Source organism: Microcebus murinus, chromosome 19, assembly GCF_040939455.1.
Source record: "Microcebus murinus isolate Inina chromosome 19, M.murinus_Inina_mat1.0, whole genome shotgun sequence".
In the NCBI taxonomy this organism is placed as follows: domain Eukaryota; kingdom Metazoa; phylum Chordata; class Mammalia; order Primates; family Cheirogaleidae; genus Microcebus; species Microcebus murinus.
The window spans coordinates 9,782,558-9,801,936 of record NC_134122.1 but is presented as its reverse complement, the minus strand read 5'-3'; the positions used below and the strand labels follow the sequence as shown (position 1 = coordinate 9,801,936).

Here is a 19,379-nt window from a genome sequence, read left to right as displayed (position 1 = left end):
TTTTTAAGGACTTTGTTATCTTATTAAGAAGCCAAAAGATGCACCCATGAAACTAGGGGATGCAAATATTATGAACGAACTGTGTTGATTTATACTCCCATTCCCCTGCCTAATACGCCCTTCCCTCCTGACCAACTTCTAGTCATCCTTCAAACCTTCATGTCAAACATCTCTTCAAAGCCTTCTAGGACGTATCCCAGCAGTGAGACATGTCACCGTGGCACCATCATACCAATATGCTCTTTGTACATTCATTCAACAAATATGTACCAAGAACCTACCAGCCACCAGATCCTCATATGCCACTGGAATTACGTGTTAATGTGTCAGTATTCTCCACTGGATGACAAACTTCTTGGGGATCAAGAAAATTAACTGGTCAACAGAAAAATTAATGAATAAACAAAGAATAACATAAGAAGAGTAGACAACTGGGTGTGGTGGCTCACACCTGTAATACCAGCACTTTGGGAAGCCGATGCAGGAGGACTGCTTGAGGCCAGGAGTTGGACAACAGCCTAGGCAACAGAGCAAGACCCTGTATCTACAAAAAATGCAAAAATTAGCCAGGTGTGGTGGAGCAAGCCTGTAGTCCCAGCTACTCAGGAGGCTGAGGTGGGAGGATCCTGTGAGCACAGGAGAGTTTGAGCTGACAGTGAGCTACAATAGCACCACTGCACTCCAGCCTGGGTGACAGAGCAAGATCCTCTCTCTAAAAAAAAGAAAGAAAGAACAAAGTAGACAAAATGAGTGATCCACTAAGGGCTTTTTCACATAATGAACTAGACCTCAAAGGATCGGAAGACTAGGAAGAGCGTAAGGGAAGGAGAAGCCAACACATATTCATGACTAAAGAATGCAAAGTCTCAAAACAATCTGAGAAGTATACATGATCTCATTGGTGTTAAAAATAGGTAAGTGTATTATGTATGTATATATATGCCTGTCTATATGTAAACGCATAAAAAATATCTGGAAGGATATATACCCAACTCTTCACGGCAAGATCTCTGGGAGAAGGACACTTGTTCTTGGACTCTATATAGTTGTGCATTATTTAAGTCCTTTCAAAAATGTATTTTTATATTATTTATATAATTTAGGAAAAAAAACTTAAAGCATGTCTGTAAAAGACAAGAGGTGGAAAAGCAAAGCACTGCAGGGAGAAGGAACAGGAGGAACAAGCACCAAGGCGCAGGCCTGGGTATCAAAGAGCCGAGAGCGAAGGTGACAGTCAGGTCCTGCTTTGGCATCTGCCAGATTATTTTTAAAACAAAGCTAAAAATAACCTGCACTGCGCCGAGGCACCGGTGGCCACAGTTGGCTGCAGGCTCTGCTCTAAAAGGGCAGGGCGGTGACTCCTGCCGGCCGAGGCCATGACACTCCTGGAAAGCATAGAGAGAAGAAAGCCACTTCCCCAGACGAGAAACAAAAATCCAAGGGGGCCTGATGTTCTTTATCAGAAGCCTTGGCCGTGTCAGATCTCAAACGCCTGGCCGGCAACCTCAGCTGCATCACAAACCACAGCCGCCCACTTTGGCGTGGACAAAACCCTCCGTTTTGGGGTATCTAGGAGAACAACTTCGGACTCTGGACAGCAAAATCATCTTGCTCAGAGAGCAGAGCAGCAGCTCCACAGCCCTCGTGGGCAAGAAGCTCAGAAGCGCTGGAGGGTGGGCAACACCAAGATGGCGCCCATGCAGTTTCCAAAAGAACATTCAAAGGGAGCCAATGGTTTGGCTTTTCGGAACTAAATCGAGGATCCCTATACCAAAATATATCTGTTCCCATCTAACCACATAAGCTGATGGTCTCCCAGAAAAGAGACGGCAACGTATCTAGGCACAATCTGCTCTGGATCCCACAGACCAGCTGGCCAGGGAACCAAACTCCATGAGGCATATAGCAAAAAACAGCATTGATTTTTACTGACGATTATATAAATTCACTTCGAGGAGATGGGAGACCTCCCAGAACAAGCTGTAAGATGCCCTTGTCACTGCCCAGAGTTAAAACCGCTACTGCCCAGCCCCGTGTGCCCGAGGGAGTGATGGTCAGGAGAGGGGGAAGCAGAGATCAGAGAGGGGCCTTTATTTTTTTAAGAAATATTTTTTTTAAAATAGGAAGAAGTTTTTACAAAAAAAGAAAAACAGAAAGTCATATGCAACTGGTGAGGAAGGTATGACTAATCAGAAGAGAACTCTCAACACAGAGAAAGAAATTTATTAAACTAAGGAATAAGTATATATAGAGGGTTTGTATAATCATGTGGTTATTATGTATCCTTAGAAATAACTGTATGTGCTGATTTAGCAGGAACAGAATAAATTAAAATTAGGATTTAGATGGCTATGTCTTGGTCAGTAAGATTTACAAGGCATAGTTGAGACAGAACAGAAGATGCTAGAAGATTCTACAGTGTTAGGATGACAAAAATGAAATGGTCAAGGCCAGTGCCATAGCCTGACCATGGGAGAGAAGACCTGGCCCAGACCAGCCTCTTAAGAGTCCCGTGTCATTTCCTCAAGCACAGGACCCTCTTTTCCATGCTCGTGACACACTACATTGAGATAACTACATGCCAGCAATGTGCAATGACACGCACACTGGGCAGGAGCAAAGCAACCCAGGGTCTGGAGTTTGCTACCCGGGGGCAGGGGCAGGGCAGAGTCTGGGTACAGTTGCCACAGAGGACAAACCATGAGATCAGAGTGGACTTATTAATACTTCTTAAATAAGTAAGAGTAGGCCTTACTCATACCAATAACGAGCATGTGTCACCAGCTCAGGATTTTGGTTAATCCAAATCTGTGCACCTGAGTCACATGAAATCCGATGAACGAGCTCATTTCAGGAAGGACATGGGTGGTAGATAAAAGGAGAATGGGGGCCTGTGAGCCCCAAGAGCAGGTTGGCCATTGCCGCTGTCATTCCTCCGGCGGGAGGGCTGTGAGCAGCATTCCCACACCTGTGCTGGGTGGGGAGAGGGGACGTCACAGGGAGGGGTCAGGAGTCCCCTCCTAATCCAGCAGCGGCAGGAAAGACCCCAGCATTATGTGATCAGGACCTCTGTCTTCACGCCAGATCCCAGTGAGGCCAAACCAGAGAGAGACATAAGTGACATGAAACAGATTCCGGACTCTGCACTCGTCAGGGTAGGGACTGTATCTTCCACGCCTGCTCCGTGTCTGCGGAGTGCCTCGCGCTCCGTGTGAAGCAGCCACACAGAACACAAGTGACTGACAGGCAACATAAGCCAGTGCAGAAAATTCCTCCCTCAGCTCACAGCTGAAGTCATTATGTGGCACAAAGTTTATAAATCTTGATTGTTTTGTACCTTGCCAATGCCTCCTATTTGCATCAATACGGGACCAGCTTTGAAGCTAAGCTTGCACACACTGCATTTGCCAACAGACACAAACCCTGATCTTAATGGAAATGCACTTTTGAAGTTCCACACCCATAAGCCTTGGGTAGCCAGGCTCTGCCACCCAAACCCTAAACCCCAGCTCCTCGGGGCTCCCCAGCAGAAACCTAGTACCTGCGGCTATGAACCAGCCGGGCAAAAGGGCAAGAGTTCACACAGGCACAACAGAGAGACAGAACCGAGATTCCAATAACCTCCCCACACCCAGGTCCAGGAAGCGTCTGCATTAACATCAAGGAGCCTGTGATCACTTGAGCTACTGCCCATTAACAGGAAAACACAGCTGGGCCCCAAACGGGGCTTTTATTCTCTGGCACGGAGAGGTTTAAAGTGGCTTCTGCAAGCATCTTTCCAAATGGTTTTGTGTCAAAAACTAATATTTCTGAGCTAAGCCTCTATGTGAGATATATTTTTAGTAGCCTCTCTTAAATGGCACTTTTAAAAATAATCTTCTTCCAGGCGGCAGACGATTAAAACAGGGATGTCCAAGTGCCGACTTATAAAGCCTCTTATAATTTGGAATGCCATGTTCAGTGCTGCTGTGGGACTGCAGACAACTCGGTGCTTGATCATTAGATATTCGGCAAGTGCCACCCAGCTGAAAAATATATTTCCTATTAAGCTTCCCTACTTAAATAGTGTTGGCCCTCAAATGAGATCACTCCCTCTGAAGGCTTTAAAGATATCAAGAAAGGCCCAGGAAGCATTTTATCTCAAAGTGAACCTTATTACAAAACTTGGGGTGGGTTTTTTCCACCTTCCTCACCCCTGAATTTTAAATCACTCGTCTTTCTCTGGCACCGGCTCAGCGGTTCGACAGGCGAGGCAAGGTGTTCCGTGGAACCTACAGGTAGCCCACAGAGAACTAACAGAAAGTCTGTGATCCAGAGGAACAGGGAGGTATCTCTCTTTCTGATCTTTCTGGTTAACAGAGCGTCACTCCTCACATACTGGTCAGATCTCTACATCACGTGCTCCATGAGCGATTATGAGCGCCAGGCTCTGAGAAGAGGGAAATGAAGACACAGTCCCTATCTCGGGGAAGCTCTCGGTCCACAGGGGAAAAGAAAAGTCCACACAAAGTGATATCGCAGGGTGACAGATGCCACGGCATGAACCGCCACAGCAGCTCAGGTCGGGGCAGCGGCTGCGCGGGTGGGAAGCAGGCGGGAGGGCAGTCTGCAAAGGCATCCGTGGGACCCAGGCACCGCGGTACCGACAGGCAGAGGGCCAGAGACAGACCAACACACACCGGGGAAATGAGACAGACAGAGGCCGAAGGAGACAAAGCAAGAAAGGAGCAGAGAGAAACAAAGGGACAGATGGGGAGGGAGACAGGCAGACACAGAGAAAGGAACGAAAAGACAGCAGCACACAGGAGACAAAAGAAACAACAGAGACAGGGACAAAAACAGAAAAACAGAGCGAGAGAGAAGAGAGAATACAAGAAAGAACCAGAACAAGCTGCTCCCTGAGAGCCAAGGTCAAACGGGCCCAACGCGCCTGGGAAACACAGCGCTGTTCACACCACGACCTGCCGGCACCACGCCGCGTGCCGGCCTGCTGCTCACACCGCTGCACCCACAGCGTGTCCCCGCCTCTCCTCCAGGGCCCACGCCGGGCCGGGCTCTGAGATACAGCAGGCTGTGCTGACCTCCCCGATAGCTGTGCACTGGTGTCTAATAAATAGGACACGCAGCTGCCCCAGCTCTCCCAAACACACTCCTTGGAACACTGTTCTGAGAGCAACTTCCCCCACTATTCCTTGGGAAAGTCATCTTGGAAAATGCTAGTGTATCCACCGCCCTTAAAGAGGCCCGAGGCAACCTCTGGCACGAACCATGGGAAGGCCCCCAGCAAAGACAACTGTTGAACTATCTTAATCCAACACTTTCCAAGCTTGTTCCACCATAGAATCCACCATCCCTTTTTAAAAAATATACGAACCAACTCCCTGTACCCCTCTGAATCACACTGCTCTGCTTTTGGGGACCTGTCTTCTCCAGGTTCCAAGTTTCCAAAGAGCCCTCTGACACCCAGACAAAGGGATCAGTATGCTGCTTTAAAATAAAGTTTGAAAGCTTCTTATGTACAAAGTGAGAAGGAGAAACAGAAGAGGGAGAGATTTTTTGCAGGTAGGGAACAGGAATGTTAAGAGCTTCACCACACAAGCATCTGCATTTTTAAAACTACTCACAGTGCTGGGAAGAAGAAAGGGAAAAAAACAAAAAAAAGAGAAAGCAGTGTGGCAGTATAGAATAAGAGAATCCCGGGTTTGCATTCAGGTGCTGCCGTGAAGCTGGGTGCTTTTGGGTGAGTTGTGAAACCTCTCCGTACCGCAGTTCGCTCAGCGGAAAAATGGACCTAATAAGTAAATTGTACAGGACTGTTTGGAGGGTAAAAATATAAAAATGCTCATCAAACACCAAGCACAGAGCAAAGGGAGACCAAAGGGTGATCCCCTCACCAGATAAAGGAGGGGATGGGTGAGAGAGTGGAGGGTGAGGAGTGGGGACAAGCCAACAGCGACCCCACAGACCTCAAGTCATACCAAGCCAGGCCATCTTTTCTGCGTAAGTGGAGGCGAACAGAAACGGGACTTGGGACAGAGAAACAGAGCCCCACCGGAGGGGCAGAGGACAGGGGAAGCCAGCTTGTGTCACATGGAGTGAGCCCAGGCCCGCCTCCCCCATGGAACAAGCCTCACTGAATGAGTTGCTTCGCCTTCAGCTTTTGCTGTGCTGTGACTTTAATCGACCTCTACGTTTTGCAGCCTTACAAGGCTTTATTTCCCTGTCTCCATTTATTATTGAAACTAGGAGCTATTCTCCCAGAGTGTAATCAAATCCTGCTAAGAGGTAAAAAACTCCAACATTCATTCACATCTTATACCAGAAGAAAAGAAAAATAATGAGAAGAGAGTCCTAAAAATACTTATGGCCAAAAAAAAGAAAATGGAAAAAATTCAACCCTTAATCCCAAACTCCTTCTCCTTCAAATGAGTGACTTAGCTTAACAGTATACACAGTAATACAGGCTGATGATCCAAATGGCCAGCTCTTCCCAATGTAAAAACCTGAAATCCGAACGCTGCAAAGAGCATCTCCTCTCAGCAACATGTCAGCACTCAAAAAGCTTTCGATTTTGGTGCATTTAAGATTTTGGATTTTTAGATTAGAGATGGTCAACTTGTAACATAATGCAAATATTCCAAAATCCAAATGTGCACGGATTTCTCCCACAAACAAGCAATCGATCGATTCTGTAGCAGTGGTCCCCAACCTTTTTGGCACCAGGGACTGATTTCATGGAAAACATTCTTCCACAGATTGGGGTTTCAGGATGATTCAAGTGCATTACATTTATTGTGTACTTTATTTCTATTATTATTATTACATTGTAATATATAATGAAATAATTATACAACTCACCATAGTGTAGAATCAGTGGGAGCCCTGAGCTTATTTTCCTACAACTAGTGTCTAGCCTAATTGTTACCTGCCACTCGCTGATAGGGTTTCAATATGAGTCTGCAAGCAATTGATTTATTATTGTCTCTGTGCAGTCAAACCTCTCTGCCTATGATAATGTGTATTTGCAGCCGCTCCCCAGCGCTAGCATCACCGCCTCAGCTCCACCCCAGATCATCAGGCGTTAGATCCTCACAAGGAGCTGCAACCTAGATCCCCGCATGTGCGGTTTACAGTAGGGTTTGCACTCCTGTGAGAATCTAATGCCACTGCTGATCTGACAGGAGGTGGAGCTCAAATGGTGATGCAAGGAATCAGAAGTGGCTGTAAATACAGGCGAAGCTTCACATCACTCACCTCCTGCTGTGCAGCCTGGTCCCTAACAGGCCACAGACAGGTACCGGTCTATGGCCTGGGGACTGCAGACCGCAGCTGTAGCAGGTGTCCTCTAATTCAATCCCAACACCATCTACCTGGAGACGGCATCAGATCCCACAGGGTGAGGGCTCAGTCTTACAAGACCACCCTCAACTTGTGATGTCAATGAATGAAAAGCCCCAGGTTGTTTTACCCGTGCTTTTACCTGTGCTTCTGGCCAGACAGCTATAAATGGGGGATCTCATGACCCCATCTCCTTGGGTTCAATTATTTGCTAAAGCAGCTCACAGAACTCAGGGAAACATTGACTTAGGTTTTCTGGTCTGCTACAAAGGTAAGGACACAAATGAAGAGATGCATAGGCCAAGGTATGAGAAGGGGCGTGGAGCTTTCATGCCCTCTCCAGGCATTTCACCTTCCAGAAACCTCCACATGTTCACTAGAAGTTCCCCAAACCCCATCCTTTCGGGCCTTTTATGGGGACTTCACTGGATAGGCATGTCTGAAACGTGGACAGCCATGTAGAAGGGTGATTGGACAAAAAGGGCATGACTTAATACTAATAGACTGAGTGGGGAAACCCAGCAAGGCCCGTCTGTTCAGATCCTTCCTGGCCTCTGTGTGCAGCGCCCTTCCTCTAGGGCATGCAGCAAGACCCTCCCTGAAATGGGGCTCTTACGACCTACAGTCAGACAAGGTAGGTCAGATAATTTCTTCATGAAAAAGGAGGGAACGGTTAGAGTCCTGCCTTGGGGAGAAAAAAGGAGCAAATGAAAGAGGAACAGGAAAAGGTCAGGGGGCGGCTGTTTTCTGAGGTCCGCCTCGGAGCCCTAAAGCGCCCGACACTGTAATAAGAGGCTGGAGCAAGGGCTGTGGGAGGTACGAGCCGGGAGCCAGGGAGGAAAACCTATGCATTATGATACCACAGCAGGGATGTAACCGTGCTAGCAGGGACTCTCGCACACTGACAGAGGGTCGTAAATAGGCACCTTTACTTTATAATGTGGCAAAACTCAGTAAAGTTTAAGACGGCACACACTAAAACCCGGCAATTTCACACGTAAGCACTGACCTTAAGGAAACGCTTCTGTAATGGACCTCGGCAGTGATCGCAGATGGCTGTTAATATCACAAAAAGAGAGACGGCAGACACTGTGGGTCTCCTGATAGAAAACGCCACCCAAAGAACAGAGTCCCATCATCGGCAACATTAAACCTGAATCCGAGTCCCTAGGTCCAGATGCCAATTTAAGGAAATAGAAGAAATGATGGAGCACATCAAATAACTCTACAGAGATACAATCTACAAAATTCAAGTGGTAGAAAAACTTTATAAGCCAAACCCTGTGTCTTCAATAAATAAAGTATAAGAAAAATAGAGAGATGAGGGAGGACTCTACAGATGAAAAGAAATATAAGATAGAAGAGTCAAATTCATGGAGACAAAGTATTAATAGAACAGTGGTTTCCAAAGGAGGGAGGGCTGGGCAGTTAGCATTTAACAGGGACAGAGTTCCAGTCGGGGAAGGTGAACAAGTTCTGCAGATGGATGGTCGCCATGGTTGCACAACACGTGAATGGACTTCATGCCACGGAACTTAAAGACGGTTAAAATGGTCTAAATATATGTGTTATATATATTTTACCATAGTTTTTTGGGTTTAAAGAAGAAGAAACATAGAGACACTTCAGCCAGCTATAATGTGTGGATCTCACAGATCCTCAATCAAAAACCTATAAAAAGTTATGGGACAATTAGAAATTTGAACACTGATATTTGATGATAGAAAGGGATTACTGGTAATTGGGGTGATAATGATATTGTATTTATGTTTTCTTATTTTTAGAGATAAATACTAAGATGTCTATAGATGAAATAACATACAGGATTTGGTTCAAATGATACAGAAAGAAGGAGAAAGCAGCTATCGGTAAATTGAAACAAGATTGGTGCCGAGTGGTTCAACTTGACAATGGATCCATAAGAGCATATTATACTTACTTGCCTAACCTTTGGGCACTTAACATTTTACATAATAATTAAGTCTTAAAATGAAGAAGTTACTATACTCATGAACAAAAGGACAAGTGTTATATGTTCGCAACATTATGGCTTATAATAACAAAATACTAGAAACATCTTAAATGGCTACAAACACAAGAACGAATGGAAAATATTGTGGTATGTCGTTCAACAGAGAACTACAGAGGCAAGAAAGTGAGTGAACTTGATCAGTGGATCTCGACCAGGCATGATTTCACCTAATTCTGAAAACCCTTGGACATTTGGCAATGTCTGGAAACATTTGTGGTTGTCTTCTCTGGAAGGGGTGTGTAAGGCAGCTGGCCTCTAGTGGGTAGAAAGCGGGGATGTTGCTAAACATCCCATAATGCTCAGAACAACCCCTACAACAAAGAATTACACAACCCAAAATACCAACAGGGCCGTGGCTGAAAAACCCTATACTATCTATGTGGGATACTCCTCAAACCGTAACATTGAATCAAAAACAAAAACAAGTGGCAAACAGATATGTACAAGTAATGTCATGCAGGTAAAAGTTATGTATGCAAAACCAAGCCTGTTTACTGCTCATATAATTTAACTACACAGTGAAATATGAAAATATGGAGGGGGAGACTACGTGCCAATTTCAGAATATGGATTACTAGAGGGAGAACCATGACATGTCACTTTGGCAGAATTTGTAACATTTTGTTTCTTCCAGCCCCTCCCACCTCGAAGAAAGCAAATGTGGTGGAGCTTAATGTAGGTAAATCTGGTCATCGGGGACAAGGATGCTCTCTACACCCTGGACCTCACTAACAATCACCCAGCTAAGCAGCAGGGCCGTGGGCAGCGGAGGCTGCATGGGCAGGGAGGAGCCAGCGGCAAGGCTGAGGCCTTCCTGCAGGACACTTACCGGGCCCCGGAGGTCGATGAGCTCCTGCCTCATCTGGGACACGAGGGCTTCCTTGGCCACCAGGGCCCTGTGCAGGCGCTCGTTGAACTCAATCAGCTCGCCGTGCATCTCCGCCACCTGGAACACAAGGACCACAGCGTGAGGGGTGGAGGCAGACCCGCCCCACTGACTTGTCCAGCCTTGCCCGGCCCCTCCCTCCTGCCGCGTGTCAGCAAGGCCTGGGCAGGTTGCTGGAGTCAGAGCTCACAACACTGCTTACCATGCAAATCCATCCACACGTTGAATTCGTTTTGACTTGCTTGGTTTTAAGATTCCAGAGTCAACAAGCCACAGTGGTGTATGGTCAGAATAGGAGTGTATCAGATCATTTTTGGACCTTAGGCTTTGAATCTTAAGGAACACTTTTCTAGAAAAGGCTTTCTTTCTGATCGAGTTGTGCCTGTCAAGAATTTCCCTGCTAATGGCATCATGAAAATAACTCTGACCATTCTGTTCATCAGATCCTTGGTCCTGAAAAACCAAGAAAACGGAACCAGAGCCTTATGAAGGCTAGTGACAATGGTGACAGACAAAACTGCAGCATCGCAACTATCCTTCACTGTTCATTCTATGTCAGGATAAACGCTTCCCATGCCCTCTGCATAGCTGCATCGCACTAGTTCTCTGAGGCAGATGTTATTACAACCACTTTACAGAAAGAAAAACAGTGTATTAGAGTTTAAGGAGCTTGCTCAGGGTTATACCACTAACAGAGCACAGACCCTGGAGCCCGGCTGCGTGCTATGATCCTGCCATTCCGCTATGCCCAGATGCAACCCATTCAGGCCTACTGTGAGCCGCTGGATTTTCCCAAATTGAATTATGCAATAATCTCAGCTGATCCTGAATAAATTTTAAACATGGACATGGCTACAAGTAGTCTATAACCAGCATACAGACTATTCAATTATAATTTATTTAAACAATTTAGGGAAATGTGAGATCTGCTATGTCCTCCAAGAACCCTGAATGAAGATTCTTGTAAGCATCTTAAAGAGAAGCCCCCAGAACGTGAGGTCGCGCAGACCCTCACCTTGCCTAACCCTCTCTGTCCTTCCCAAGCCATCGCCCTATAGTCTATACCCAAGACTTCACATCAGCATTACTACACAGTTTGCAGTGCACATTTTGCATGACGTGTACAGACACTGTCAGAACAGAGAAGGGCTAGAGGGAGAAGCTTTGTGGAAGAGAGCGGTCTCTAAGCTGCGTCTCAGGCAGAGTAAGAGGGAGCCCTCCTCTCTTGGTATATAAACAGTAAGTCACAGAAGGAAATACACCACAATATTAACACTAGTTCAGGGGTATGTTTCCTTCCCATTCTTTCCACTTGTCCTTATTGAAGTTCCCATTCATCAGTGAGATAAACCACTCAGACTCTTTAAAGAATTAAAATTCCTCACTTGAAATAAAAAGGCAGCATTGTGCAATCAACACGAAGTGATTAGGCGCCTCATTGTCATCGGGATGCTGCCATTAGCGGGCTCTGTGAGTTCCCACTCAAACAGGAACCCCTGGCCCAGAGGTGCTGACCTCTTTCAAACCAGTGCGAAATACTAAGTGAAAACGGCACAAAAGACACTGTAAGAACTATGCAATTAAGAAAGGGAGAATAAGTCACCATGCCTTTTCACCAGCTTTTTTCTTTGTACAGACCTAAAATTAATATTCCCCAGTTGCCTTATTCCTTTTGGATAAGAAAAGCTTAAATTGATCTTCTTTTGGCCTTTAACAAACAAATGCAGTATCACTAATAATGCCCACACTGAATCCTCCTAGCAGAAACCAACACAAACCCTCCGTCAGCTTCCTCGGGCTGTAAACCCATTCACCGCACAGCAAGCAGGAAATACAGGGCTGCCAATATTGCTGCTAAATGCCTGCTAATGTGCCCCCAACAAAATGCAAGCTTTAAATAAATGCCACTGTCATTTCCAAAGCAAAGCAGGGTTTTGTGTTTTGTTTTTGTTTTGCAGTGGCAGCCAGAGTGCTACAGCAGTTTTCCATAAATGCATAAAACATGGAAAAATCCCAGCTTCAACTGGTGTTTATCATGAGCTGTCAAAACCCTGGTTCTCTTCTGTGGCCAGAAGAGCAGGACTTGACCACCTGAGACAAACTTTTCATTTCACTAAGGAATGGAAAAAACATCTGGTAGAACTGAGGAGATAAAATTTGATAAGAATTCCCAGCTACCATTAAAACCACGATGTTCATTGTTACCAAGCTAACCTCTGAAACTGAGTTTTTATATTACACATCCCTACCTACAGCCATCGATATAAATGGCTTTCATCTTGCATAAACCCTACTGAGCTTACTGTTCCTTGAATAACTATTTTCAAACTTCAGTATAACTAGAAATAAATTCAAGACTCAGAAAGAGCCTCAGAAGAGGAATGTGAGATCACAAACAGTTCCCATTATCATAAAAATAACAATAGGCTGCACAACCACTGCCTCTTAGAATTTTTATGAGGCTCTGAGGGTACTCACAGGTCTCATCTGACCTCCTTACTCTCAACAGCCGCAGAGAATCACAGGGAACGGGCTCTGGAGAGAATGGCTGCCTTTCACTCCACTGCCCCCAAGCAGGCAGAGGTGATCTTCTCAAAGTAACGTCTGCTATTGCCACCTGCTGTTTAGTGCCTTCCATGCTTCCACTGCCCTAGGGATAAAATCCAAACTCCTTCCAGATGTGGGCCAGCCTCTCTCCCCAAACCCATCTCTCCCACGCATTGTCTCACTGGTGTCACTCAGCCCCCACAGGCTTCTCTGTCCCATGAACACATCGACATCTAGGATGTCTCCTGTAGACAAAGAGGAGGGTGGCACGTCCAGCAGGAAAACCGCAGGTGCAAAGGCTGGCACCCGAGCTTGGTTGGGATGGTTTGAGACAGCTGGTTAAGGCCTTGGGCTTTGGTGCCACATAGGCCTGGGCTTGATCAGTCACTGACAGTGCGCTCCGGTGCAAGCCCGAGGCTGTTCAGCTACAAAATGGGGATTAAAAACCACAACCACCTCACCGGGTCACTGTGTGATGACAAGAGAGGCTGCACTTACGTTCGGCAGCATGTCTGGGGCAGTGAGTGCTCAGTGAGCGAGAGCTGGTTTTGCGTGATGGTGGCACAGAAGGAGACACAAGGGAAGCTGTGCATAGGGAGCCTCCGGAGGCCAGCGGAAAAGGGCCTCAACGTGCTGCACCAACGCACCTGGACTTCTGTGGGGAGACACTGTCCCCAAAGTGAGCACATCACAGTTGCTAACCATCTGCCACGTGCTAGGTTCCAGGGTAGGGGAGGAGGGGGGGCGGGTGCAGAAGTCACACAGTTCAAATCCTTTGACACTTGGTAAATTATGATAGAACAGAGAGAGAAGATGGATGTCAGGGGAGAGCTCATCCGAGACACAACACTCAGGAGTCACTTATCCAATGGGCCCCAGCACAAGCGCGACAGCCTCTCACGGCAGATCCACACCCTAAATCCCTACTGGGCTTGCCATGTCCTCGTGCCATCACACTCAGAGCTAGCGTGACAGTCTCAAGTGTTTCTTTCCACCCTTAGTTGTTATGGTCCACGAAAATTAACCTGAAGGCACTTAAGGAAGAGGTGCCATTTGACAACACGAATGACAGTGACAAATCAAAACACAGTGACAAGAGATGATGTAGCCCCAAACTCACAGCTCACCGTGGACCTAAGGATCGGAAACAGGGCCCCAATTCTCTGAAAGGCACAAGGAGAATATCTGGCTAATAGAAGATGTGGTTCCTAAGTTGTGCTTGAAAGATGCACAACTTACCGGTAAGTAAGGTACAAAGGTATACGAGTCACCACTTGGGTTTCATCCTTTCGGCTGGAGGGAAGAAAGTAGAAATATTTAAGAAGTTTAGGTAACAAGGCCATTTGGCAACATTTATCTTTTTTTTTTTTTTTTTTTTGACAGGGTCTGGTTCTATCACCCCACCTAGAGTGCAGTGCAGTCATCACAGCTCACAGCAACCTCAAACTCCTGTGCTCAAGTGACCCTCCCATCTCAGCCTCCCAAGAAAGCTAGGACTACAAGTGTGTGCCAGCATGGCTGACTAATTTTTCTATTTTTTGTAGAGATGGGGTCTCACTCTTGCTCAGGCTGGTCTCGAACACTTGACCTCAAGCGATCCTCCCACCTCTGCTTCCCAGAATGCTAGGATTATAGGTGTGAGCCACTGTGCTGGGAAAAAAAAATTTTTTTAAGAGATAAGGTCTCACTCTGTCACCCAGGAAGAAGTGCAGTGGTGTGATCATACCTCACAGTAGCCTTGAACTCCTGGGCTCAAGTGATTCTCCCCCCTCAGCCTCCCAAGTAGCTGTGACTACAGGTGTACCTCACAACACCTGGCTAATTTTTCTTTAAAGAGATGGGGGTGGTCTCACCTATTTCCCCACACTGGTGTCAAACTCCTGGCCTTACGCGATCCTCCTACCTCAGCCTGTCATCAAAGCACTGGAACTATAGGAATGATCCACCCTGCCCAGGCAAAATCTATCAAAATTTTATAATCATTCACCTTTGACTTGAAAAATCATTGCTGGGCAGTTATCCTGCTTCTCTATTTTCACATGTGTTCAAAATGCAAGTTTAGCTCCAAGTGACTGGAACCTACCTAGATGTCCAACCAAAGGGGACTGCTTAAATAACTCAGGATTCTGCTACTCTCCTACTGACTGTACCTGTGGCAGACAGCACTAATCAATCACTGTGCGCCTTCCTCAAGACGACACTCAGGCGGCCATAACCAATCAATCAGTGTGTTGGGCTGCAAGAGGACACCTATTTGATAGCCCTAGCTATCAACTGGAGAAGGCATCATCAGGAAGGTGACATTTGAGTTGGGCTTTTGGAAAATGATGCTTTTGGAGCTTCAAAGACTGAGCAATTCCTTCCAGCTGGATTATCAGGGAAGATGATCTCCCAAAATAATGTGGCTGTGAGAAAGCTTTTAAGTCTGTGAAAATACCAGGAATTATCATAATTACCTGCCAAATCATGAAAGGATTATAAGTTTTTTAAAAAAGGCTCTGGCATTTCCTTTCACATCAGAATGTTCTCTCCATTTAATCCCATTCGAGTAAACCATGCTTCACCCTCTGTTGGCTAACAAATTAGATGCTTCTTGATTAATTAGATCAAGATACCCCCAAATTTCAATAGCAACTGAGGCTCCTCTGGTCAAATATCCAAACTCTCCAAGAACAATCACTTAGATATCTCAGAATCTATTTAAGTTTTATAAAACTCACAAACTGTTTTTTGGCCCTATTTATACCGGCTGTGGGGAGGGACCTGGAACCTCTTTCCGTGATGACTGCATTGCACCTACCTCATTAAAAACGAGCCTAGCCAGCGCCCACTCTGCCTTAACACACCTTGGAGCCCCAGCCCTGGTTAGGCCTCTTGCAGGCATTAGTGAAGCCAGCTCATGTAATTGTTGCAGCCTCCCGGCAGGGCGGGCTCACCTTCCTTCCCGGTGAGGCTCAGAGGCTGGGTTACCAGCTTTAGGTGTCGGGGTCAGCAAGTGACAGACTAGGGATTTGAACCCACGCCTTGGGCTCTACTGTCGATGTTCTCTGGACTCCATCTTGAGTATGGTAGAAAGGTGGCCCCTTTGATGGTTAAAGAAGGTAAGTTTGTCCCTCAGAGCGGAGGGGAGTGGCATGGTACAGACCAGTGTCTCCCAACCCAAGCTCACCGCTGGGAGGGCTTCTGAAAAATGCTGATTTTGGGGCCTCAGCCCCAGAAATTCCAACTCAATGGACTGGAGAAAGGAATCCAAAGAAGTGCTTTCTAAAGGCCTCCGTGGCCGCAAAGATCAATCAGAATCGGGAACCACGGGCAAAGACCAAGGGGAAACAATTCCCAGACTTGACTGGGAACTGCAGCTGGGCCACTCCCCACGTCCTCAGTCCTACGGCAGGAATGTCACGGGAGCCTCTCCACTCGTCAGCGCTCTCCACCTCTGAACTGTCACTGACGTGAATAAAGCCAAGAGCCAAAGAAAACTGCATGAACCCTGCCTGCCAACAACAGATGGCAGAACAGTCGTGCTTAGGTGTGCTCGGGGGATTGGTTCCAGCACTCCCCACAGGTACCAAGCCCGAGATGCTCGTGTCCCTCACATGCATGCCATAGTATTTGCATACAACCTACGCACACCCTCCCATACGCTTTACATCATCTCTACGTTACTTATAAAACCCAACACGACGTCAGCGCTATGCAAACAGTTGCTATACTGCATTGTTCAAGGAATAATAAGAAACAAAGTGTGTACGTGTTCAGAACAGGTGCATTTTTCCCCAGAGTGTTTTCGATCCACAGTTGGGTGAATCCACGGATGCAGGACCCACAGACGTGGAACCCGTGGACGTGGATGTGTCACGTGCAGCACTGTCACTCTCCGCAGTGGCACAGCAAATGTGTCTACAGCAGTGCCACAGAAAGGGTGGCCCACAAACGGGGGCTGAGATGCCAACTGTTTGCTACCGGCCCGAGACAAAAGAAAAGAAATTGAAAGTAAGCATTTAGAAATGTTTAAAGCAATTTCATATTGCTAAGAAACCCAGGAATTTCATAATTTTTCTGTATTTTTTTTTTTTTTGTATTTTACAAATGTGTCAGTCTGCAATGAACTGAAAATTGTTTTAGAAACTGGTTCTTCACAGACAGCTTGAGATGCACTTATCGACAACACATGCTGTGTTTAAAGCAATGCCTGGCATTAATAATTATGAAAAATGATGAAAAAAGGAAGCCAAAATACAGCCATATTTGGATAACAATTTTAAGAGAGCTGGAAGAAAAACAAGATAAAAGCAATACTCTCAACATCTGTCGTTCTTTTAGATGCATATACAGGTTGAGTATCCCTTATCTGAAATGCTTAGGGCCAGACGTGTTTTGGATTCCTGGCCCCCGGCACTCGGAGCCTTTCCCACAGGTACTCCATCACGCCCACTTACTAGCAGAGGAGGGTGAAGCTCAGGGACTAACGGCCAAGGTCACAGAGTTCACGGGACAGTAAAATCTGAACCCCAGTTACTGTGGCTGCAAAGCCCATGCTCTTCCCATCACATGGCCCTTCAGGCAGCAAATAAATAACCCAGCATTAACAGCAGCTCCGTTCATAAACGGAAACTGTTCTGCTCCACCTCGGGGCCGCGGTCCTCAGCGATCGTCCTCATCTCTCCCGACATGCAGCCTTGCAGAGGACGCGCAAGTGAGCCGAGGAGAGAGGCCACCAGGAAACACCTATTCTCCTGCCTCCCTCGAAGAGCAAAGGCAGAACACACAGAAATGACAACGGTAAAATAGCAGCCAACACCTTCCTGATGGTTGCTTGAAACAAATGAGCAATGACAGGAGAATAAAAGAAAATATTGCAAGTTCCAGCGCTCTGTCGAAAGATGCCATCGTCTAAGAAGAACAGTTCGAGAGGCACCTGTGCAGGGCGGAGGCTGTTGGGCAGGTTCCCGTCCATTCCCACCCAGCCTATCCAGGCACTACCAGGGAGGCGGAGCACTGCAGTGGTTACGGCACAAGCAACAGAGCCAGGCAGCTTAGGATTGAAGCCCACTGTTCCCCTCTTTCCCAGATGTGACTCTGGGCAACTTGCTTTCACCTCGATTTCACCTCGATTTCTCATCCACAAAATTAGGTTAGTTACAATGTAAATTTCATAGGACTTTTCGTGAGCTTTAAATAAGTTACACAAAAGAAGAGCTTAACTCAGGGCTTGGCCTACCCAAAGGACTCCATAAATGTCACCATCCCAGTAAAGAGGCACCCACAAAAACCGCCAGCGCCACTGGTCCTGCACAACTCACATCCTTCATCCCTCCCAGAGCCATCCCCATCCCTGTGGCCAACCTTGGTTCAGAAACTGCCCCCACACCCCCAGACAGGCAGCAGAGCCTCCCTGCTGTCCTGCGCCTGGCGGGATGCCACCCCCCCCAAACCAAAGCTGGATCACGCCCCTTCTCTGCTTAAAACTCTTGAATGACGTCTGCGCTTTGTTTCAAATTATACTGGGGGTTGGGCTTGGGGGTAAGACTGGCCTCGGGCTGACGGCTGCTGGAGCCGAGCGGGACTTTGTACAGGCCACACAGAGGTTATACAATTCTGTCCCTGGTCAAATAATCCAAATGATTTAAAAGATAATCCTTCAATGGCGTCCCACTAATTTTCTTGTCATGGCATAGAAACAAGAAAAGAGGGAAAGTTGGGAGGAAAGGGGAGAAAATGTTTCAAGTCAAGGACACCGACCACATAAGAACATGCCTACACCCCACCTCCCACCCACGCACACCTCCTGAAGTGATCCCTACACTTCAAAGCTTAACCCGAATCTCAGTTTACCTCCCTGCCAACTCCTTTCATCCATGCGCCCAACTTCTCCATAAACAATCCCTCAGCAGTAGCAGCAACAGCAGTTACTGTTTTCTGAGCACTCACCATATGCTGGGCTCAACAAAAAGGCTCTTTTGTGCAAGTAAGAAAAGGGGTGCGCTCTGAGTGGCCACAGCCCCACGGGGCCCGGGTTTGGTGAGTGGAACACAGATGGATACAGCTCCCGCTGGTCTCTCCACAGCTACACGCTGTCGCGCAGTGTACAACTTGCACAACTGCACAGAGACCTTAGACACCATGCCAGGTGCTAGTGTTGCTCCTATTTTACAGGGGAGGAAACTCAGGTCCAATGGGACCAGAACACTCGCCCATGGTCACGTGGGGATGGCTGCAATAGCTGACATCCAGACTCACGCGCTGTTACGTGAAGCTCCCACATAAGGAGGTGCAGCACTGCCCCGCCAGTCTCTGTGCACGCCGGCAACAGCACTGCCTCCTGCACAGCTCACAGCCGGCAGGAACACAGGCTCTTAGCCAGCTCTACAGTCTTACATGGGATTGCTGCAAGAGCCACCGACACCACCAGACAGAGCCTTCTGGGGCTTAGTCTTGCTGGATCAATGATGGAGGGTCAGTGGCGGAGAAGGGGCACACGCTCCTTTTTGTTCACACCGCCTACGAGCCAGTTTACCCGGCAGCACACAATGGCTGTAAAGACAGCCCATTACAGGTACAAGACACTGTGCTTGG

The 19,379-nt window shown here is 47.0% G+C and overlaps 1 protein-coding gene across 1 annotated transcript in view; it reads right to left on the bottom strand.

The window, feature by feature from the left end:
• The window catches only part of SNX29 (sorting nexin 29), a 448,301-nt gene that overhangs the window by 141,172 nt on the left and 287,750 nt on the right, over positions 1-19,379 (bottom strand). Inside the window, exon 16 of the mRNA XM_020281338.2 lies at positions 10,200-10,316. Within this exon, the coding sequence (XP_020136927.2) occupies positions 10,200-10,316 (117 nt within the window). The remainder of the gene's footprint in view (positions 1-10,199; positions 10,317-19,379) is intronic.